General features: G+C 38.6%; 1 protein-coding gene across 1 annotated transcript; it reads left to right on the top strand.

Annotated features, from left to right (window-relative positions):
- Positions 1–531: 531 nt before the first annotated feature.
- pkd1b (polycystic kidney disease 1b) lies at positions 532–25213 on the top strand. Its single transcript, XM_058794003.1, has 42 exons — positions 532–595; positions 750–927; positions 1059–1234; positions 1640–1758; positions 2123–2270; positions 2370–2635; positions 3901–4608; positions 4808–4939; positions 5674–5849; positions 5959–6080; positions 6234–9856; positions 9933–10097; positions 10744–10881; positions 11007–11289; positions 11379–11610; positions 11701–11845; positions 13262–13396; positions 13642–13786; positions 13888–14493; positions 15124–15274; positions 15351–15603; positions 15800–15995; positions 16096–16263; positions 16339–16482; positions 16548–16758; positions 17006–17129; positions 17536–17688; positions 17800–17858; positions 17934–18085; positions 18353–18467; positions 18546–18712; positions 18986–19188; positions 19281–19478; positions 19616–19770; positions 20288–20400; positions 20744–20882; positions 21028–21144; positions 21313–21484; positions 21594–21881; positions 22548–22682; positions 22786–23100; positions 24244–25213. The coding sequence occupies exons 1-42, from the start codon at positions 532–534 to the stop codon at positions 24982–24984; spliced, it is 12030 nt and encodes a 4009-aa protein (XP_058649986.1). The 3' UTR covers positions 24985–25213.
- Positions 25214–25482: the final 269 nt, after the last annotated feature.

Genomic DNA, 25482 nt, shown 5'->3' with positions numbered 1-25482 from the left:
GGTTAGGCAGAAGTTGCACAAAATATATATCATATTCTGAAATCAACAGTACTACTGATGCCAGAACGATCAAACACTCTTTTTCATCTTTTTATTTTATATAGATATATATTTTAGCATAACAAAGGAGGTGGTGATGCATTTAACCTAGATGAGCAGTTTTAACTGCCTATTCTTCACACAGGATTTTACAGCATGTTAATGAGGGCTCCGTACACTCTCACTCTCTTCTGGGGCTGTTGCTGTGAGACAAACCGAGAGTCATGTGAATGTTAAAGGGGGTGTGAAACTATGTGTTGAAACGCACAATGCTAATAAGTCACCACGCAATAAAAGGACAAGTAAGAGAGAAAGACAAAAGGATAGAGGCCGGAGAGAGAGAGGGAGATAGGGTGAAGAGAACTAAAATGCAGAAGGAAAAGTTAAATGGACAGATACAGTCTGAGCATGAAATGGACCCTTTTGTAGCCTCTCTCATGTAGGATTCATTATTAGTAACATTTATTATGCTCTACCTGGGGATCAGATAAAATGGCAAATATTGTGCACCTGCCTCTCATTTGGATTCTCTGTGTTTTTACAAGCTGCTTCAGTGGTGAGATGTTTTATCTGCCTTGCTCAGTAATGGATATTTTTCTTGCTAATTATTTTCAATCATTGAGCATTGCATTACGTGACTTGTGTTCCCTATTGTGTATGCAGCTAATATGAACACAATGTTTTTTGGAATATTTCATACTTTCCACTAGAATATTATTGCCCAAAGGGGGCAAAAATCGACCGCGATGGTTTGCGCTGTTACTGGATGCCCACATTTAAGTCAACATGGCTAGAAGCAAAAGGCATCTGTCAGACAGAGGAGAGAGGAGACCTTGCTATGGTGGACAGTGTGACTGTACATACCTTCATACAAAATTCATTTCAACTGTAAGAGATCACAAGATTTTATATGGTTTTGCAGACAAGACTGCCTTTTTTTTCCACAAAAAAGAAATGTATGAACATTGCAACTTCTGGCAGTTGATGTGTTTTTTCTTATTTTGCATGTTTTATTCCAGAGAAGCTCCAGCTGGAGTCTGGTTGAGAAACGGAATGGCACAGGGTCCGTTCGATGATTTAGATACTGAGGAAAGTGAGGTGAAGGACTGTACTTCAATGGCTTTGGCTTCTGGACAGTGGATGAATGAACATTGTAATAAAGGAAATTTCATTATCTGTGAGAAAAAGATATCAGGTAAGCCAATAAAACTGTTTTAACCCCACTGATAAAACAAGAAAATGACATTATCACCTACACCTTCAAACAAAACCTTTTGCACAATCAAGCACCAGTAACATTTTCTTCAGGAAAAAAAACACAATTTGTAGTTTATTTATAATCACTGAATTCAGCATTATGTAATATATAATATTTATTACATTATACAATATTATTATTTCTGGAAGTAAAATACTTTTAGCATTACAATGCTCTAGTTTGCTTTTCGTTTAATTCTAGCAGCTAGAGGGTGACAAAGCACATCATACATTTGTTTACTTTATTTTTATTTTTTTTGACTGTTCACATTCAATAAATATAAGCTATTTTTCAAATCCTTTATCAGAGCTGACAGCAGCATCATTCACTTTTTCTTTAAAGTGTCTTTGCCATCGCTGGAGAGCTACGTGGCAGGTGTCCCACTAATGTCAGGCATATACACAGTGTCCCAGATACAACTGCTACCCTCTCCACCAGACCCAGGACCACAAATGGTTGAGGTATTGTTTATCAAGGAATCTGCAGTTTAAGGGAATAAATTATATATAGTTTTAAGAACATTTAGGTTTATGAAAATTAGAGTGTTAAAGATACGACTTTTAAAAAAGTTTTTAACTGATTATAACTTTGTTATGATAACCAAGGCTGCATTTATTTAATCAAAATGCTGTAAAAGAAGTATTTTGTGAAATATATTTAGTATATAAACATTATAATTGAAACTCAAGGAAAATATTTAAATAATACAAAACCCATGTCATGACACACACACACACACACACAGAGAGAGAGAGAGAGATATTTGTCTTATCATTTAAAACTTAATACATGTCTATTTTTAAGTGTGTGTGTGTATCTGCACAGATTATGTTGTTCCCAGGTCTTTGGTTCAGTCACGAGGGTCGAGTCCTGTCTTTGGATTTGGTGACGCAGCCAAATGATAAACTGACCTTTGCTAGAGTGCAAATCTTACGGCCGTACTGCAACCCAAGTCATCACCTAGTACCACCTGGTGAGTAAATTAAGCACTAATGAGAAACACATTGCTAACAGTATGTCAAATAATCAGTTCAAGAAGTACAACTTAAAAAAAAAAAATCTTTTCTCTCAGGTTGTAGTTCTCTCCTGAACCCTTTCAGCTGCTGTTCACTGGTGCCCATGTGCAACACCACTGGTGGCTGTGCCAGTGGGCAGTACTGGTGTCACCTACTGGAGATCTGCCTGCCCGTCACCAGTCCGTGCAGCCCTTACCACTCTTTTAACACGGGACATGTATTCCCCCTGCCTCCCCGCTATCCTGCGACGCCACCATTCTTCCACTTGATGGCAGACATGTCACTGACACTGACCCCAAGCACTGAGCACACACACATCAGTGTAGGTGGCAACACTTGACTTGTTGACTCTGTTCCAAAACCTAATAAGCATAAGTAGGCAAAATAAACAAAAAAAAAACAAACAAAAAAAGTTTTATATTATTTCTCTTAATTAACTAATAACTTAATTAATATTTTATAATAATTATTTTACAGTTTTAACCTTTATGTTATCTTAACATGTCCGCAAAGTAAAATAATCCATTCAGCTGTACTAAACAATAGGCCTAGCAACAAGAAGAGTACTTGATTGACAGGCGATCAGACCAATCATAATGCCGAATCCGCCATTTTGCCTGACAAACAAATCAGACAGGAGAGTAGATTAACTGCGGTGGACTTAAACAAACTTGGAAAAATTGTGCGTTTTGACATCTTGCCGTGGTTGAAATAAAATACGTTCTGATGTTCATTCATGTTTATTTCTGCTTTAATGAAAATATTAGAAGTTCACGTGTCGTTTGAACTGAGGTGCTATAGTGATCTGTCACGACACATTAAAGAGCCACAAAACGTTATTTATTTACTTTGTTTCGCACCGGAAATAACCTGTTCTGTCTTGTCTGTCGGCACATTGTCAGTTTCCTCATTGCTCCACAATGTATTTTTCACTGTGTGAGAATATGTGTGGCGTGAGAGCTCCATGGCTTGTCGGACATAGCAACAGTAACGAAGAGGGGCAGATCATTGCGAAGGGTCAGTTGCAGAGTAAAGAGCAACACTGTGTCCATTTACACATGAGCAGCTCATGATCCGGTGTTTTCAGCATCTCAGAGCAACTCGGTTTACAGTCAAGCAGCAAATTCCATCTTTACATCAGTTTAAAGGCAATTTGAGAACTTAATACATTTTTACAGAATTTCCCTTTTTTTTTTTTTTTCTTTAACCAATATTCCTCCAAAATAAAATCATGAGGCTTTGAAATGTTAAAAGCTTAAGGGTGTAAACATTTATCAATTTAAGTCATAATTGTTAGGCCTGTTATTACATTCAGTTTGATTGGATTCCTAAAACACCAGGGTGACAATTAACCAATTAATTGATCAGAGAACCCTGAATATACAAAGTTAAATTTCAGGAAATCGTGGATTTATTTTGTTACTTTTAAACTTATTTAATTATGTTAAAATTATTATGCAAATTCCTTTTCTAGGCAGCTCAATAGGTTTCTGGAACAGAGCGTATTTCCCAGTTATTGTTTTAAATGATAGTAGAAAGTTTCACAATGACCTAAAATCAAAGACACTTATTTTTGTTTTTGTGCAGGTTATAGTACAAGACAAACAAATCACTGTTTATCCTGATGACATTCTGGCATTGCAACACACTAGAAGAGCAGGCAAATTTCTACATTGTGTTGCCAGCACCAACTCGTCCTGGCGGCAGAGTTTCCTCTCCCTGCATGGGCCTGAGTGGGGGGGCTGGTTAGAGGGCGGTCTGTCTGCCCATTCGGGACAGGACCAGTGGCTAGATGAGCTGGTCTGTGACCTCCGGGTGATTTACGAGGACACAATGCCACGCTTTGGAGTTTCACCAATACCCAGCACCTCACAGAGCAACAGTCAAATCATAGCAGAGAGTCCTGTCACAGGGTTGCAAGTTTTGTATCCAAAACTTGATAAGGACAACCAAATGCATGTTGCTGTCAATGTGCCAATCCTCATTGTCATCCAGATCATTTCAGGAGAAAACGCAACAAGTTCCTGGTCAGACCCTGTGTCTAAGAATGAAGTCCCTTTCGTATCCTCTTGCCCTGCTGAGATTGAAGGAGGATGTGTTAGGGCTTCTCTTGACATGTGGTTCTCTCATGTGTACATGAAGCTTTCTAGTCAAGGGGAACATATACTAAACATCATGGCTTCAAACAGCTTGAATTCCCAGACTCTGAGTGTGAGAGCTGTGTCTCATATTCCTGTAACTGGGCTGAGAATCCAGCCTCAGGGCTTCAGCAGAGTTCTAGTAGACATACCACAGGTATCAATTTCTTATTGTGTCATTGAGAAAGAAAATATTACCTCAAAAGTTCACCAGTAACCTTTTAGAATTTGATGTGCTAATGGTATTTGTTTGAAGAAAATTGGTATTTTATTTGAAGAAAAGGTTTTTAGAATGTCATAACTAGATTTTAGATAAAGTGTTTACTCTGTTGTTGTTGTTGTTGTTTTTTCTACAGTTGTTTACAGCTTCAGTAGTCACAGGCTCATCAGTGAAGTATACTTGGGTTATTGATGACCTGGTCCAGTTTCCACACACAGGAGAGTCCTACAGCGTGGTTTTTAAGAAGCCAGCAGAATACAAGCTAAAGGTAAGTATGTTAATATGGTAACAGAAATATTTTCAAGTACAAGTTTAAACCCCTTTATGAAACTGAGTCTAAAGCAATGATACAGCGATCCAGGTCTTTAGAGGTCAGTGGTTCTCAGCTGGTTTTGTTTCCAAATTATTAACCCAAAAAATGTTTGTTTTTCAAATCTAACTTTAAAATGTATTAATACTAAAATTAACTGCTTTTGCGGGACAATAAATTAAACATTTACTAACAAATTTATGACTACAAATTGAAGTGACTATCAAATTAAAAAATTTTTTAAAAGTGCCAAACTATTAACATTACTTTGATTATTTGGTTCCTAAATGTTGAATTACATTGGGTTCATGTTCTCTGCAGCCAATAACTCATCCCACAAGATTATTTTTGGTAGTGGCACAATCCATATTTATCTTTATTTCAAGTAAAAATACTGGTAACTTGTCTGGATGCACAACCTTTGATGTCAGCAACAAAACATATGTAAAGCATTTTCTCCTCTCTTTTAAAAACCTATTTATTTTGGTAAACTACTTATGCATGATTATTTATTTTATGCATTATCTGCATTTTATTATTTGCATTTAGCATTGCTGTTTTCCTGCCACCAATGACCCTGTGGACCATTTTGAAGTCATGACCCACCAATTGAGAATCATTGCTTTAGGTTTTGTTATGAATGATTTCATGTTTATAATTTTTTCAAATCTTTACTGCTTTCTCTGCTCTAGGTAATGGCAAATAACCCCGTGAGCTCTCAGTTAATTGAGGTGAAGCTCACAGCTGATGTAATGACCCCATTAGCTGACCTAGCAGTAATTTCCATGCCAGAGGCCATTGCTGTAAACACCTCAACTCGCTACACAATTCGAGTTAAAGCTGACATCTCTATAGGCGCTACAATCAGGTTAATGTCTCTGAATTATAATTTAGTTAAACTGATGAAATTAAGGTTAACCTTTTCTGAATGTATAATGCTCCATTATGCTATATTATGAAATGATTTATCTCTCCAGATGGGATTTTGGTGATAATACAGCATCTGTCAGTCCTTTAGAGATGGAAGACAGCTATGTTCACCAAAGCGCCAAATATGTCTATCTGCAAGATTCCATCCATCATACATATTCTTTTCCAGGTACTATAAATAATTATAATTACAAATTCTTTTTTATATTTACTTTATAATTATTTTTTTAAAATATTTATTTTAATTTTTTAAAACATTTTATTCCATTAATTAACTCATATTTATTTTTCCTCCACATTTTGAATTATTGGTTTTTTTTAGGTGACTACACACTGAAAATCAAGGCTTACAATCAATATGACCAAACTGAAACATTTGTAACTGTTAAAATAAGGACTCCAATATCAAGACTGTTGGTGTCACCATCTCCTATTGTGTGTCAAGTCAACCACACCATCCTCTTTGAGGTCTCACTATGGCCCTCTTCATACAGAGTGCTTTATTCATGGAACTTTGGTGATGACTCTGACCAAGTGAAGGAATATTACAGTGAAGTCAGGCATGTTTTTAAAAGACCCGGCACATACAATGTTACCATATGTGCCAACAATTCCCTGTCGGTCTTGACTAACTCTACAGCAGTGGAGGTAGTTGAGGCTGTCTCAGGTCTCCAGCTATATTACAACAGCTCCATTGAACTGAACTGCACATTTGAAATCAGTGGCAGAGTATCTTTAGGCACAGGTCTAAAATGGACCTTTGACTTTGGAGATGGTTCGGCACTTAAAGATCACACCGAAAGCTCAGCCTCTCACATTTATAAGTCTCTCGGAAATTACACTGTTCAGGTTACTGCTTATAATTCTGTAAGTAAAGAACACCAGTTTGTCAGCGTGGAAGTTCATCATTTGCGAATTAGTAAAATTATCCCAACAGACTGCATTGTAAGTAAAACAGAGACCAGTTTTGAGGTGTTGGTCAAAGGATATGTTCCATTTTTGACTTTCTCCTGGGATTTTGGAGATGGCACACCATTTTCTGTCATTAAAGGAGCTACAACTATCACTCATACTTTTCTAACTTCGGGAATTTACACAGTTGGTGTAAATGTTCATAGCCTGGTGGCTTCGGCAAATTATGAAACCAGCATATGTGTTGAGACTCTAATAACAGATGTTACTCTGCATTCAGCCAAGAGAGCTGTAGCTGTGAATGAGGAAATATGCTTTGAAGTTTCTGTGCTTCCCAAAGTAACAGATTATCTGTTTTGGTGGAATAACAATGTTTCTAGTGATTTAGTCCCAGTCAAAGGTCTGTCACACCATTGCTTTGTTTTTCAAGAGGAGGGTTTGCATGAAATTTCAGTGCTGGTCCATAACAAAGTCAGCAATGGAACAGCAAAAGCAACCATTTCAGTTCAAAGGCCTGTATCTAATCTATCCATAAAATATGAGGGTAACCATGATGCTATGACTGTGAATCAGTCCTATTACTTTTGGGCTGAGCTCCCTGGTACAATAGCTTCTTTTCAGTGGGATTTTGGTGATGGTTTCAAAACGGAGGGTCAGAATCAATCACACGTTTTCTGTTTTCCTGGACGATTTCATGTAACAGCCACCGCATCCAATGTAATAAATTCAGATTCTGTGTCTATAGAGATTGAGGTGCAGGCACCACTGTCATACTTAACGGTTAATACCAGTCAGCCATTTGTGGAGGCTGGAAAAGAGATACTAATGACAGCTCAGACTGATGTTGATGAAAATGTTGTGTTTTATTGGATGGTGAATCCTTCATCACCTCCAAAGCCTGGGATGTCCACGTTCATGCATGTGTTTCCTAAAGCAGGGGTGTTTCAGATTAAAGTCACAGCACAAAATCTTGTCAGTCGAGTAGAATCCATAACGCACATTAAGGTTGTAGAGAGAATACATGGAGTTCGAATTCAATCTCAAGGGCTACAGTCTACAAGATATTTTATGACAAATCAGACCGTGCTCTTGATGGCATCAGTGACATGTGGTTCTAACTTGACATATGAGTGGACTGCAAACCAAAGAATGGCAAGCACTAGCAAACAATTTCCACTTTTTACAAACAGCCCTGGTGATATACACATCAAGCTGGTAGTATCCAATGTTCTTGGATCAGTAGATGCTGACCTTTCACTCAGAGCAATAGAGCTTGTGTCTGGTCTGAGTATTTCATCACCAATGAATACTGTAGCCAAAGGAAAGCCAGTGAGAATATCTGTGAGTGTGTCCTCTGGAACAGACCTTCGGTACTCATGGTTCTTGGATTCTGAGAGCAGTCCTGTAATATCAGATGTGCCTTTTGTTCTGCATGTTTTTAAAGTTATCGGTGAGGCCAAGATCAGGGTATCGGTCTCAAATGTATTTGGGTCTGATGATGCAACCAAGCTATTAATAATTCAGGAGAACATCTCTAAAGTAGACTTTCAGATAAATGGACAATTTAGACCATTTTTTGTAAAATCAAACAGCCTCCTGTTGCTCCATGGCTCTGCAGGAACAGGAAATGTCCTGCATTGGGAATGGGTTTTAATGTTTCACAACAACACTGGTATGGTTCTTGCAGACAATCAAACTGTTAGCTATTCTTTTGCGGATGTTGCAGATCACCGTGTCTCGCTTAATGCATCAAATGACATTAGCTGGCAAACTGTTTCATATACTGTTACCGTTCAGGATGCCATCCAGGGACTTATACTTGCGGCTAGCAGCGATGTTGTATGTGAGGACGATCCAGTTACTTTCACACCATCTGTCTCCCAAGGAAGTGAAGTTTCCTTTTCTTTGGAGTTTGTTAATGCAAGTTATTCCGTGGAAATTTGGCAGAATTTTACCATCTCTTCTCTTTCAGTCAGAAACCACCTTGTAAGAGCAACAGCAACAAATCATGTCAGTTACCAAAGTGCAACAGCGATTGTCAGAGTTGTGGAAAGAATTAAAGGTCTGCATTTGATCGGATGTTGTTCTGCTGTCCTGGAGGCATCCAAAAACATCAGTTTTCAAGCGTCCAGTGGCTCACTAGCCAATTACCACTGGACTTTCCTATTAAATGGAGTCCAGTCCTCTCGGGAAATCGGGCAAAAAGTTCACTTCACACCTTTCACTAATGGATCCCTGTCTGTTACAGTGAAAGCTGATAATGGCTTCTGTTCACAGTCCCTTACCAGTACAGCAACAATACAGAAGCATGTGAAGAAAGTGAAGCTATTTACCACCCATGATGGAGCTTTTATTGATTATCCGATTACATTTGTAGCTATCACAGATGGAGGCAGCAACCTTAAATTCCTTTGGGATTTTGGTGATGGCAGTGAAGGAGTCCTGGTTACAGAATCTAATAGAGTCCACAAATATAATGTTACTGGAGAGTTTGTTGTAAAATTAACAGCTTTCAACAACATAAGTGAGGTCTCTACTCAAATGACAGTTGAAGTACAAAAGCTGGAGTGTACCCAGCCACATATCTATGTAGTAAAAGAACAATATAAAATATTAAAATCCAGACCAAGTTTCTTTGAAGCAAGAGTGGACTTTAATGGTTGTGTTACACACAAAGCATATTATTTCTGGGAGATCTTCAGTGGACAGGATTGCTCAGGAATGGACAAGGTGTCCTTAAATGATTCAGTGGATGTCACAACACCGCTTCTTTCTCTGCCAAAGCACGCTCTGAAAGTGGGAAGCTACTGCCTGACATTTACTGCCGGACTTCGAGGAACTCCTCTACATCAGAACAGAGACGTACAGCTTACTGTGTTCCACAGTGAGTTGGTGCCTGTGATTAAAGGTGGTTCTCACAGGTTCTGGTCAAGTCAGTACGATCTGGTTTTGGATGCGACTGAGTCTTTTGATCCAGATTCAGAGGAGAATGATAATGAGCTGTTTCAGTTCCAGTGGGGTTACACTATAGAGGTACAGTACATCACAAATACAGTGAATACTTGATTCCATTAAAACATTCAACTGATGCTGTATTTTGTGCTTCCAGAACACAACAGCATTGTCTTCAGCTGTTTCCACCCTTCATCAACATATTCCAAGAAATGGAAGTATACTGCTTCTTCCCAGAAGTGCACTGCTGCCAGACAGAATGTTCCACTTTACTCTCATCCTTTACAAAAGTGGACGACAACCTGTGTCTATATCACAGTCAGTGAGTGTCAACTTATCTTACTTCATTTTGCTCTCCACAACATGAACATACAGTATTTGTCATTAACATTCTGTCATAATTTTCTCACACTCATTTTGTGTTACACCTGTATATTAATTATATGAGAAGATTTTACTTAAAATTAAGCTCACGGAAATCTTCATTCTAACGGGACATTCTGTTAAAGGGATAGTTCATCCAAAAATGAAAATCATTTAGTCTCTTGTCATTCAAAATGCAAGACTTTAGTTAATCGTTGGAACACACACACACACACACACACACACACACACACACACACACACACACACACACACAGATCATTTTGATATTCCCTCATTATTTTTGGCCATCCATTGAATGTCTACTCAATCAAATATTTGACACATCAAAAAGTATAAAAATACATTGTAAAATGAATCAATATGAATCGTGTGGTTTAATCCATAACTTCTGAAAAGACAGGTTGTTTTATATGATAAACCAATTTAATTTAGGCTTTGATTCATGTATAAACATTGATCAACACATAATGAGCATATCAATATGTTAAAAATATAGATTAAAATATATTTTTGTGTGTGTTTCCAAGATGAAGGGAAGTCTTATGGGTTTAGAATGAAAAAATATGTTTTTCTTCTTGCAGGTTACAGTGTACAATACCACATTGCTTCATGTGACTGTAAAGTGTGTCTCATGTAATTCCCTGCTGTCATTCCATGTGAGTCACGGCCGTTACGTTACATTGGCTGGTCATTGTTCCTCATGTCAAGACACTGTACAGGTATTCAATTAACAATGTCCCTTAACATAACCTCATATGCCTTCATAAGTCTCTCTCTCTCTCGCACACACACACACACTCACACACACACACCTTAATAATGTTTTAAAACACTTCAACTACAGTACAGGTGGACTGCAGAGAATCAGGAAGGTGAAGCTCTAACACTGAACGAGGTCACTACCTCGACAGGAAATCTCTGGAGAGAAATAGTTATTAAACCAGGGGTGTTAATGGAGGGCCAAGAATATACCTTTACTCTCAACGTGTCTGAACCAGCCTCTGGGCTTTGGGGGTCGGCAAGCATCACCTTAGTCCCCAACCATCCTCCCTACGGGGGTATTTGCACTCTGTCACCTGACGACTCGCTTCATTTCCTGGAAACCATGGTCTCTTACAGTTGCTCAGGTAGTGTCATTTCTCTTCTCCTCTTATTTCTCATCCAAGTAATGGCTCTGCGGATTGACTCATTCTTTGCTATTATTTCTCAACGGCAGGGTGGATGGATGATGACGGTGACTCAGCTCAGCTGATATTTTCACTGCAGGTGGCACAGTGTGATGATTTTGGACTATTATGTCCCATGATTACCCTTTACAGAGGCACTCAGAGCACGTTCAGCTCCCTGGTGCCACTGGGTAGTGTGAGCACAGTGGAAAACTTAACTGTTATTCACGTGCTGGTGCTGGTAGAGGGCAGTATGGGGGCATCAGTCATTGCAGCGAGAAAGTTAGTCATTCAGCTGTTTGCCAATTATACAGTCAGATAAAATTTGACTAAATATCACAGCTCTAACATTACAATTGCTATATTCTGCAGGAACCTGACAGTGCTGCTGAGTGACCAATGCACAACGGAGTGGTTGAGGAATAAGAGCCAATCAGAATTATGGGTCTTGCGCCAACAAGGCAATCCTCAGGACATCATTCAATATTCTATTGCCCTGAGCAGCCAACTTAACCAGGTAACCAAGATAGCCCTGACAAACCAGTCGTCTGGATATTTATTAGGAGGTGTACTCATCTTTCTAAGTAAAAAGACTATTATACTGGATGGATAAAATAGACTAAAAAATCATACACATTCACATGAAATGTTCATAACTCATTCATAACTTCAATGAGAATGCTTTTTAGATTCCAATTCAGTTGTGATTTTTATTTGTTGTAGGAAATCAGATGTCAAATTTGTAGGGCTGCTGCGAGACGATTAATCGCATTCAAAATGAAAGTTTATGTTTACATAATATATGTATGTGTGTGTACTGTGTATATTTATTATGTATATATAAATGCATACACATACATGCATATATTAAGGACAAATATGTTAGATATATATATATATATATATATATATATATACACACAATATTTATACATAATATAAATTATATACAAGTATAAATATATGTACATATAAATATTTATATATATATATATATATATATATATATATATATATATATATATATATATATATGTGTGTGTGTGTGTGTGTGTGTGTGTGTGTGTGTGTGTATTTATATATAATAATATACAATATACACAATACACACACAAAGAGTATGTAAACAAACTTTTATTTTTATTGCGATTAATCATGATTAATCATTTTGCAGCCCTACAAATGTGCATTTTATGAAGTTGAATTAAAAAATAAAATTCAGATAAACTCAAATAATCATAGTAAGTATAAAGAAAGTTTAAAGACTGTCTTAAAAAACAATGAAAATCTGTTTGAAATGTCACTTCTGTGTTGTTTTTATTCATGCATATAGATAAGATATGTATATTCACCAATCTGTAGGAACACTTTATTTTCCCAGAATGCCATTATCTGTTGAACTTCTCTGAAAAGTAATTTAGTACATTGCACCTCCAGTTTATTTAGTACATTGCACAGTTCCAGTTCAACTTCCTATGGGGTGTAGCTAATTTAATTCAAATTCCAACTCATGAACTAAAGCGGGGCCAAGTTCTTAAAGAGATTCACCCAAAAATGAAAAATCTGTCATCGTTTACTCACCCTCATTTCATCCAAAACTGAAAGACTTTCTTCTGTGAAACACGAAAGAAGATATTTTGAAAAATGTCACTGGGGTCAATGTTGTTTGGTTCCCGACATTCAGAAATATCTTCTTTTTGGTGTTCCACAGAAGAAAGAAAGTCATACAGGTTTGGAATGCAAACGGGTAAGTAAATGATTACTGAATTTTGGGTGAACTATCTCTTTAAATTTAGAATTTAAAGGGGCAGCTCATCAGCAATTGACAATTTTTGTGTAGTTGCATCCACACCACAAGACATGACGTTTCTGTAATTCTCCACCCATTTTTTTAGAAAATTTATTTCTAATTCAAAATCTACCACTTCCACAGCTAGCGTCCATAAATGCTCAAGAGATGGAGAACAAGATTCAGACACGTGGAAATGTCATTCAGGCTCTGGCGTCTCTGCCAATCTCCTCCTTCCAGGATGTGGCTCTGATCAGCTCAGCTTTGGCCCAGTCTACCGTAAGGCTTTCTACTATTAAAGCTTATGAACAGTATAGCATTAATCAGCATTAATCATAGCTTGGCACAAAGCATGTCAGCATTTTACAGATCCAGCACAATGTGATACGAGAAGCAGAGACATGTCACTGAATACAGATTACCTGCTGTGCATAATGAGGAGTGCTGCCCAGGAACAAATTATTGTCACATGTGATGTTACAAATGCAAATGATGTACTGTAAAATGTACTTTCCTGTCTGCAGGTGGTTCCCTCTGAAGTGCAGTGCAACGGCTGCCATGCAAAGGTGCTGAAGGTCACAGAGAAGATGATCAAAGCGATAAGAGAACAAACAGGACAGGGTGACATCAACCCCACAGACACCGGCAGGAACATTCTGGCTGTTTTAAGTAACTATGCTCAGCAGAATTCATATTCAGCGTGATAATAGAGGTTCGCTCTGAAGTTGTAAATGAACCGTGGCTTAACCATCCTTCCGTTTTCACTGCAGGCAGCACACTGACTGCTGATCAGAGGCAGAGGAACAATTCAGGCCTCAAGCATGTGGATACATCAGAGACAGCTGTATCAGCACTAGGCCAGATTTTCGAGCTCATGCGTTCATTAATGCTGTCGCAGATGAGTGGGGGAGAAGCTCTTTCCCTCACTGTTCCAAAGATCACTGCGGTGGGCATACGGGGTGACCCTACTAAAGACCTCCTGTGCACAGATCCCCTTAGTCACTGCCAGTTTCACGTCCCATCAGCACTGAGCTCTCAACTAAAGGAGGAAAAACAAGAGGTCCTGCAGATCCTCCTGCAAATGGAGGGTGAAGAAAACCCATTCATTCCAGCTGCAGTGCCTCCCATATCGACCACGCTCGCAGCCATGGAGTTTGCTACACCACAGGGGCAGTCCATTTCCATTGCCAACCTGACACTAGACACTGCGATACAATTTACTTTACACAAAAAAGTAAAAGAGATGGAAGATGAGAGGTTACGATGGAAAAATTTTACTCTACCACCCAAGGGAAGTGTAAATTTCACAGTCAAAGCAATGGACTCAGATCCTCAGACTGGCCTCTATGTTGCCTTAAACTTCAGTCTCATTCCAGGTAATGTACGCCAGTCATTTCATCTTATTAGATTTCAATAATATAATATAATGTAATGTAATGTAATGTAATGTAACCATTAATGTAAAAAACTATACTTCTGTTTAACAAGGATGCATTAAAATCGTCAAAAGTAGCAGTATTAAAAGTAAATCATCAAAAGTAACATAGTTATAATATTACAAAAGATAAAGATATTTTGAACTTTCTAATTTTACTAATCAAAGAATCCTGCAAAAATGTATCATGGTTTCCACAATAAATTAATACAGTATATTATGTTTTCAACACTGTAATAATAAGATTAACAAATCAGCATATTAGAATGATTTCTGAAGTATCATGTGACACTGAAAGATATTCAAATAGAAAATTGGTATTGTAAATGTAATAATATTGCACACTACTACTGTTCTACTGATATTTGGATCAAATAAATGCAGGCTTTCTGAGCATAAGAGACTTTACTTTTTAATATTAGTTTATATTGAATTATTTTTTATTTCATTTACTTTATGAAATGACTGTAATGGTAAGTTGGTCCCAGTGTTAGTAATAGAGGTAGAGAAAAATACATAATGTGTTAGCAATATAGAATATAGGAAGCCTGTGTTTTGTACTGTCGAGCAGGAGCTGGTGAGGAAGCCTATGGATTAGTATGGATCTCTGTCATTGACCAACCAGTTCATCCACTGTCAGAACACACTCATTCTGAAGAGCTCGCCCTCTCTCTCTCAGCTCGAACTCCATCACTGGAGCACACAATCTTCCTTACACCACTGTAAGTTCTTCCTTTTCCTTCCATAATTCATTTAATTGAAAGTAGTTATTATCTATTGTGTCTTTAAACTTTGCAGCTTGAATGACTCTGCTAAAGACCTGTATGTGAAGCTGAACAGTAGCGTCAGAGGTGTGGACATGTCCGTCTCAGTGTGTGTGTTCAGCGTGCTGTGCCGGTTCTTCAGTGTTGATGAGAGGCGCTGGAGCAGTGACGGCTTGAGTCCTCTGAGTGGCAGCAGCCCCCACACTGCCCACTGCCTCACACACCACCTCACTATGTTTGGAGCCAGCCTCTTCATCCATCCTGATGCACTTCTACTGCTGCCACCTGTATGCCATTTTGTTCAAAGACATAACATAATTTCACCATTACAGGGAATTGAAACACTACTGTTCAAAAGAAATTAATACTTTAATTCAGCAAGAATGCTTGAAATTGATCAAAAGTGATAAGACTCTGACATTCTTAATATCATAATGAAATATATAACACATATGTGATGAAAAAAATTATTTGTGTCACCAGTCAGAGGTGCCAGTGAGAAATGTGGTGGTGGGAATAGTTTGCGGAGTCTTGCTGGTAATTCATCTGCTGGTTGGTCTTATCGCTCACAAACTGGATCACCTGGAAAGTCTACGTCTGAGTTGGGTTCCTCTGTGTGGTCAGAAAGGTTGCTACCAGTACCGAGTTCTTGTCAAAACAGGTTGGAAAAGAGGATCTGGTAAATATAACCTTTAATTTGCATGCTAAAAATATTTATCAACCTCATAAAACTCAACAAACAAGATCTTTTCAAGTTATAAAACATCTGAATTCACCAGGTACCACTGCACATGTTGGCATTAGCCTGTATGGCCTGAATAAAAGTGGCTCACGTCACCTTCAAAGAGAAGGAGCTTTCCAGAGGAATAGCCTGGATGACTTCCAAGTTGAAACAGATGCCAATCTCGGAGAGATCTGGAAAATACGCATCTGGCATGACAACACAGGTCAGTGGCTGTGAATAGCTTCCTTCTTTCTTTCTAAAATAACAAATCCTCACAAACAACTGCTGTGTTTTCCAGGCCTAGACCCATCCTGGTTCCTAAAACATGTGATAGTCTGGGACATACAAACAGACAACATGTTCTTCTTTTTGGTGGAAGACTGGCTATCTGTGGAGAATGAAAAGAACTCTGGAAGGGTGGAGAAAGTTATTTTAGCATCTTGTAAGTATACGCATGCAGTACAGCGTAAATCATATTTGCTTTTCATAACCTTACCATCCCCGTAGGTCCTCAGGAGCTGCAGCAGTTTAAGAGGATCCTACATTCCCAGTTACTATTTGGTCTTCGAGAGCACCATCTGTGGATTTCATTATGGGAACGGCCTGCCCATAGCCGTTTTAGCCGAGCCCAGAGAGTCACCTGCTGCGCCCTCTTATTACATCTCTATCTGGCAGCTGGGGCAGTTTGGTATGGAGCAGTGGGCAGAAAGGGCAGCAGGTAATAAACTTGACCTTCAAAGGTCATGGATTAACAGATTGAGCTTGTATAGCTTACACTGTAGGTGGAGGTAATTACATCTTGTAAAACAAAGCAATTTTTGTTTTTCTCCGAGCTACAGAAGTCTTTGTTATTGATTAATGGCACAAGAGAATAATATTCATCACTAAACAAATGAATGAATTTCCTCTCATTCCTCTCAAAACAAATGGGTTATTCTTCACATTTGTTACTGTTCCGAATACAGCGGTCCAGTCTCTACCCAGATGGTGATGAATGCAGAGAACATATTGGTTGGAATAACAGTTGCAGCTTTGATGTTCCCTTTCCAAACCATTCTTAGATTTCTCTTCCAAAACATCAAGAGCAAGGTATACATGTCAGTCCTTCTGAAACCATACTTTAGATATCATATTTTGACTTCGAACTTATACTACTGTTCAGAAGTTTGGGGTTGGTAAGATTTTATGGTCACACTTTAGTGTATTCATTTTCGCTATTAACAAACCAAGAACTATGACTTTTGCCGCAATAAACACTTAATTTGCTGCTTATTAATAGTTAATAAGGTAGTTATTAAGTTTAGGTATTGGGTGGGATTAGGGATGTAGAATATGGTCATGTAGAATGTGTTCTTTAAAAGTACTAATAAACAGCCAATATGTTATTAATAGGCATGCTAATAAACAACTAGTTGATAGTGAGAATTAAATTGAATGGTAGAGTGCATTCATGAAAAATCCACACATAGTGCAAAGCTGATGTATTGTGTTGTAGGTGACATTGGAGGTATCTCTGCCTCCCTCTCCTGTGTCTCATACCGTGGAGATGGATGTTTTCCTCAGTCACCCAGATCTCTCCTGTTCATCTTTTCTGTCACTGCCGATAGGCCCCGACTCTTCCATCTATGATGGACCGTCTCCATTCACTGTGAGAGAAAGTCCATTCTCATGGTTAATTAATTGATTTTATAGAGAATCATCAAGCATAATTTCCTAAATGAATACTTTTACAGCACATTCTTCTTTTTCCCCCTCAAAGAATTCCCTGCAGAAACTAGATTCAGAGTTTTGGAATACTCCAGACCCTGGGAATGACCGGTACTGAATCTATTCTACATGGAATTGCAGTACTACATGCCTTTAAAAAGTTAATCATACAGTGTTATTTTACAGAATGGATCAGTGGACTTCATGTGACAGTATCTTTGGCGTGCCTGAGCTAACAGGAACCAATCACCTTCTGAAAAGAAAAAAAGCCATTCTACAACTACATTTGTCAACTCCGACCTCCGACCACGACACCTTAGAACCAATCAGGTCTTCAGGTTTGAAGAAACACAATCACTCTCTGGAATTAAAAAATTCTGTCATAATTTACTTACCCTCATGCTGGTCCAAACCTGTATGACTCACTTTTTTCTGTGGAACACAGTTTTGCTCTTTTTCATATAATGAAATAAGGTAAATAAGGACCGGGTCTATTTTTCAAAATAAAAAATAAAATGGCAAAATAAAAGTCATCCATACAACGTTTAATTATTTCTTATATGGAATAGTTTGCTTTTTTTTTTTCTTTTTTTTTTTTTTTTAAGAGGAAGATCTTAGATCTATATCTGCAGACCTGGATCCTGCAAATACGCTTTCCTGGGAGCCAGAAGCATCTGACAGTGGCCATTTCACACCCAACGACACCATCCTGTCTGACATGTGAGTTCTGCAATGAACGTTTCACACTGACCCACGCACAGTTTACCAGGAGACATGTCACATACATTTTTCTTTCAGCCAGGACAGCTTGTGCAGTGAGTGGTCTGATCTGAGCGTGGATACGCCTACATCTGAACCTGGCTTTCACAAGTCCTCCTCCTCACTCTCAGTGCTCAGTGATGCCAGCACATTTCTCCCTAGTCTCCCACCCGACTCTATAAGCACCATCTCCAACACACGCATTGGTGAGCCCACACCATCCACAGGGAAAGAATTGATATTTTCAGCTGAGATGTTGAACGGTAGCAAGGAACATGCTCTGATGCGTTGTGCATGAGTGAACACATGCCCATTTCTTGATCGTATTTTCACAGTTTTTTCACTTTATTCCCATAATTTCCTTATGTTTATCCAACTCTTGTGTTATTCCAACTCAGTTTTTGCCATGAAGATAGCCTTAGATGCTGACATGGCAATAAAAATGAATAACTACTACTACTGTATGGGCTGTTGTTCAGGTGTTGTTCGTGGTGTACCTGGCTTGTTTCTTCCATCATGGGTTCTGCGTGTGGTTCACCCACTGGTGGCTGTTTTCTTGGGAACAAGCCTGGCTCTGGTGGGACTGTATGGAAGCAGGTTTTCCAGCTCTGTGGTTCTCATGTGGTTGGTGTCTGCCCTGTCAGCTTTCCTCACTTCTGCCTTGCTGTTGGAGCCATTTGCGGTAAGCTATAAACTTATTTTGCACTGCTCTTTAGATTAAAAAACAAACAAACTGAAAGATGTGCATTTTTATGTTATCACATGTTTCTGTAGATCTGTATTCAGGCACTATATCTGGCTGCTGTGGTGAGACCAGTGGACCCAGAGGTGGAGGACCGTTTGGCTCAGGAGACAGAAGTCAGAAGAACAGAAGAGGGTCTGGGGGATAAGGTGCATCCTCTCTGTGGATACAGCCTGCTGCAGGCTAAAGAGGAAGCGCGGAAGCTGAGAACGTTAAGAGTCTTAATGAGGGTGAGCTCAGACCCACAGATGAATCCATTCAGCACTCATTTAGTCCTCAGAGACCTATAACAGCTGCATTCTGACTCTAATGGATATTAATATTAATTTTAATGGTCTTTTGTTTCATGTTTTATGCTTATAATCAGAGATGCTTAGTCTATATGCTTTTCCTGTTGGTGGTTCTGATGGTGAACTACCAGGAACATGTGCATGAGGCAAACAGCAGACGGCTTCACTCAGCTATTAAACACATGCTGATCACAGCTTCACCAGGCCAGCCCTGTCTCACTGCATTATCAGGGTAAGGCAGACTCTATACATTATACATGTTCCACTGAAACTGATTTTTCTTTTTGAGGTCTCAGACAGCTCAGTGATTTGTATAAAAATAATAATAGGAATTTGAAGTCAACCTCTTTTAATATGTTCCTCTGACCTAAGTAAAACTTTAAACCTCCATTGCATTGCAAAATGCAATTCAGAAATTTGACTTCAGTATAGTAATGCTGCTGAATTTTGGGGTCTGAGAGACCTCATATAAATTAATAGAAACAGTGATGCATTGGTTAGAGATGCAGAATATATTAGAAAAACAGTAAAAGGAAAAAAAGGTTTAAGCCAGCCACATAGCAATTTTTAAACAATATTTGAGATAAATAAAACTACCCAGAAGGTTGTGTTAAACATTTAACTCAACCGCAGGGTCAAAACAAACCAGCCGATGGTTTTGTCAAAAATATGAATTGAATATGAAATATGAAAACTTGTCATGAATCAGTTAAAGTAATTTTATTTTAACTTTTATTTTTTTATCATAGATGGATGAATGCTGAACAGTGGGTAGATGAGAGATTAATATCACACCTGTATGAAAACCCTTCTCTTTCTTTAACTGGCCCCGCAAGACTACAGAAAGTTCATTTTCAAGACTGTAAGGACATACCATGTAAGGACTGTAAGGTTATGTCATAATAACATGAAATCATATGGAAGCCGATTTCCACCACTGAATAAAAAATAAAAAAGGTAATTGCGACATTTTATCTGACATTGAAGTCAGAATTGCGAGATATAAACTTGCAATCGCAACTCTGACAACATATCAGTCTTTTTTTCTCCTCAGAACTAGACTTTATAACTCGCAATTGCTGTTAAAAAAAAAGTCAGAATTGTAAGATAAAAAGTCGCAATTACCTTTTTTATTTTTTATTCAGTGGCAGAAAGAGGTTTCCATAAAATCATAACCTTTGTAAAAGTGTTTTTTTTCCTCAAAGTCTGCAGTCAAAACATCAGAGATAAGTTCCAATCTGGTCGACTTCCTTTGATGCTGACTGCTCATGTTTCATCACATGCCAAGCCTGGACAGCAGAGCTCCTCAGCACACAGCAAGAACACTGCAGCACTTTCAACGTGGTGAGAGATAACAGGACACAAAGAGAGAGACTGTCAGCGTGCGAATAAGATGTTATGCAGCCTGAACAGCTGAGAATATAACAATATTTTCCGTAGTACATTTGTCTTTTGGAAAATTATCACAATGTCCTCTCTCAAGGCCAAGGACTACAGGTGCATCATGTGCATTCAGTCAGACAGAGGAAGTAATACTTGGGAACAACAGTGAATCCACACGTCAGATCCTGTCGGACCTACAGACGGCAAAGTGGATGACAACAGGGTATAATGTCACACCATTATACACAAAATATCACTGTAGAATACAATACCTTGTTCTCTACATGTCCAGGCTTGTACTTTCTGCACACATACTGTAAGTATGGAAGTTATTAGTACCAGAGACCCAGCATACTCATCAACTCAGTGATTCTTATGATTTCTGTGACAGGACACAGGCAGTATTGATAGAGTTCACTCACTATCATAAACAGACGGGCATCTTGGCACCTGTTTCTATTCTCCTGGATCAAACACAGACAGGCAGAGTCCTTTCTTTCATCTCCATCCAGCCTTTTCACATCTCTCCATTATTTGGTCCAGACTTACACACCACATTGACGGTACTTGCTCTTCTACAAGACTAAATAGAAACTAATTTTACTGTTTGAACGGAGTTAAAATGTATTTGTGGTTTTCTTATAGTCGTATTAACTGCTGTTTTCTCACTAGGTTCTGCTACTGCTGTTTGGCCTGTGCTTTGCGAGTGCTGAAGTATGGGCCTTGATCAGGAAGTCAAGTCAGCACCCGAGGCAAGCCTGGTGCTGGTTTCAGCTGCTGTTAGCTCTACTGACACTAGCAGCAGCTGTTCTTCGTCTGTATTTCCTCTCTATGACTACAGCCTACATCTCCAGACATCGCTCCCGGCCCTCCTCCTTTGCTGACTTCCATAGTTCTGCCAGACTGGCCAGAAAATCCAATCAGCTCTCAGCAATTTTATTAACCCTCTTGGTTCTAAAGGTATTTGTCCTAAGCAAAGGATTTTTATTTTAGCACGCATATGATCTAAGAAAGAACTGAAAATGGCTTGCAATCACTAAAATGAAATATATTGTGTTAAAGGGTTACTCCACCCCAAAATGAAAATTTTGTCATTAAATACTCACCCTCCTGTCGTTCCAAACTTGTAAGACCTCCATTCTGAGAGCTGTCTGACCCTCCCATAGACAGCAATGGAATTAACATGATCAACTTCCAGAAACGTAGCAAGGAGATCGGTAAAATAATCCATGTGACATCAGGGGTTCAACCGTAATTTTACGAAGCTGCGAGAATACTTTTTGTACGCAAAGAAAACAAAAACAATGACTTTATTCAACAATTCGTCTCCTCCACGTCACCGTAGCGCCATTTTGGAGAGTATCTACTGAACGCAAACAGCGTATGCTGTTTATGCTGTCTATGGGAGGGTCAGACAGCTCTCAGAATGCATCAAAAATATCTTAATTTGTGTTCTGAAGATGAACGGAGGTCTTACAGGTTATGAACGACATGAGGGTGAGTAATTAATGACAAAATTTTCATTTTGGGGTGGAGTAACCCTTTAAAGTCAACCTCTATGAACAAACAATCCTTAATTTTGCCAGTCAAAATGTAGTTCAGCTGTTGAGAGGTGTGTTTTTACAGACGGTGGGGATCCTGAGGTTTGTCAGGCGATGGTTGGTGTTTGGTCGGGTTATTCGACAGGTATTCCCTCAGATCTGTGGCGTAGTGTTCCTGTTGCTCCTTATGTTGCTTCTGTTCTCTCACGTAGGCATCATGGTACAATGCTTTTTATTTCTATAATTTGACTTTCCATTGTGTTTTTGCTCAATCATTTTTGCACCTCAAACTAGGCCCACCATCATTCCTCCATCTCTTTCAGCTCTTCTCGGGTTCAGTGGAGGGCTTTAGGACCTTAGGGCAGGCGAGTTCCTCTCTGCTATGTTTGCTAAGGGGGCACATGGGGTTGCGTCGACTTTGTGAGCATCATCCAGTGGTGGGAACTCTCTACTGCCTGTCTGCCGTGGGCATTGGATTTTGGGTACTGGGGCGCCTATGTGCTGCTGTATTGATTCGAACTTACCGAATGGTGCAGTCAGACATTTACAGACCATCCATGGAGCCGCAGGACTATGAGATGGTACAGTTCCTCATTAAACGGCTCAAGCTATGGATGGGGCTTAGCAAGACCAAAGAGGTACAAATATCATGACTGACTATTATAGATCATGACATTTTTTTTCAACTACAAAAGCCAATAAGCATGCTTTATAAAGCAACATTTGGGTTCATTTACATCTATTTTTTACATGTATTTTGTTCAATCGACACTTTAATAAAAAAAAAAATATATATATATATATATATATATAAATAAATATATAAAAGAATTATAAAATTATAAAATATAGATAAATCATATTTAGAAATAAAATTACATATAAAAAACAAACTAAACCTTTGAATGGGACATGTATGATAGTGCATGTAACAAACAGCAGGATATTTACAACCATACAAAAAATATTTGGCAAATATGATAAAAAAGTGACAGTATAAAAATATTAAGCATCAAAAACTTTCCAAAATTCATAATAATGAGAAATGTGTCATGAGCACCAAATCAGCAAATAAGAATGATTTCTGAAGGATCATGTGACACTGAAGTAATGGCAGTTTTGCCATCACAGAAATAAATTTAATTTTAAAATATATTGTATTAAACTAGAAAACAGGGTAACACTTTATTTTGATAGTCAACTTTAGACATTGTTAACAGTAAGTAACTTTGCAACTACATGTCATCTAGCAGTTATTAGAGTATTAGTAGACTGTCTGCTTAATATCTTCTTACACTTTATTTTAATGGGTCCACAACATACAACATACTGACTATGAGAAACTTTGCAAGTATTGGCAAGTCTTATTCTACTAACCCTAAACCTAACCTAACAGTCTTCTCTGAGAGTTAGTAGACATGTAGTTGCAAATTAATGAGCATTAGTTGACATGTAGTTGCAAAGTTACTTATAGTTAGTAACATGTCTAAAGTGGACTCTCAGTAATAGTGTAAGCAAAAACAGTTATTTTAATGTTACCGTTTTACTGTATTATTGATCAAATAAATGCAAACTTAATTATTTTAAATCACTGAATCCACACTTCGGAAGTTTATGGACATCACCTTTAACTCTAATTCACAAAATAATGCAATGCATAATTCAAAATATGGATATCTATCTATCTATATATAGAATTATATATAGAAATACATCTACATGCATAGATTTGCTGATACATACACACACATAAAAACTTCATTTCCTTATTTTCTTCATAGTTTCGGCACAGAGTCAAGTTCGAGGGAATGGTTCCTCCACCCTCCAGATCCTCCCAGGGCTCTGAAGCCTCCAGCTGCTCTGTCCCGCTCAGTCCCATCAGTCATCAGGGATCATCTGCCTCTTCTTTGGCCTCCGATTCATCTGTCATTTCAGCCAGTTTTGACTTCCAGCATTATGTGGACCGCCTGGTGCCCTGTGTTGACAGCCTCCTGGCTGGTTTCGACCGTGTCAACCAGCTGACCGAAGAAGTCTATAACTTTGAGCTCCAACTGCAGCAGATCCAGAGCAGAATTTACCAGAGAAGAAAGTCTCCGCCTCAGCAAGTGACCTTCAAGGGACATGATGCAACACCAGAGCCACCACCGCTCCCTCGACATCCATCTACCTCTGTTTTGGAATGTAACCCCACTCCAGCTTCTCTCCAAGGTGTCATTAATACCCTTCCACATCGCCGTGCTACACGCTCAGAGTCCTCCCTGTTGGGGCCGGCTGCTCAGCTGGGTAAGAGAATACTTTCTGCATTGGATGGAAGGATGAACAGCCCAAACCCGAGAAAATGGGGTGTCCCAAGACGCAGAGCCTGGAATTCAGTCACCTGCCATTCTGCTGACACCGCTCAGAGGTTACCTGGATCTCACAGCACTGTGGCCTTGCCAGCAAGACCCCGGAGTGAAGACGGAGACCGAGAGCATGCATGTGACGGCATGCCGATTAAGAGACAGGCATGGCACACTGAATAAGAGTTTCAAGTATGCTATTAAGTATGAATAATAATTTTTTGAAACAGTGAATACAGTGTGTTAGTTGCAATTGCTTTAGATTTTGTAAATTGTGTTTCTACCTCTTGACTGGTGCTTTTGCGCTGCTTTTCATGTTTGTTTGCCTTTGATTTCACCACAATCAGTCTTCTGGGACATGTATCTTCTTGTATATTAACAAAATCTGTTTTATTTTTGCCAATAAATTGACACGGCCACCCAAACTGTGGCTTAAACATCAGAACATTTGTGTTTATCATTTAAAACATCTTAAAGAGTTAAAGGGTTACTCCACCCCAAAATGAAAATTTTGTCATTAATCACTTACCCCCATGTCGTTCCAAACCCGTAAAAAATTTATTCATCCTCGGAACACAATTTAAGATATTTTGGATGAAAACCGGGAGGCTTGTGACTGTCTCATTGACTGCCAAGTAAATTACACTGTCAAATTACAAAAAAATTGTCAAAATAGTCCAT

Source organism: Onychostoma macrolepis, chromosome 12, assembly GCF_012432095.1.
Source record: "Onychostoma macrolepis isolate SWU-2019 chromosome 12, ASM1243209v1, whole genome shotgun sequence".
In the NCBI taxonomy this organism is placed as follows: Eukaryota; Metazoa; Chordata; class Actinopteri; order Cypriniformes; family Cyprinidae; genus Onychostoma; species Onychostoma macrolepis.
This window is presented reverse-complemented; position numbering and strand designations above follow the sequence as displayed.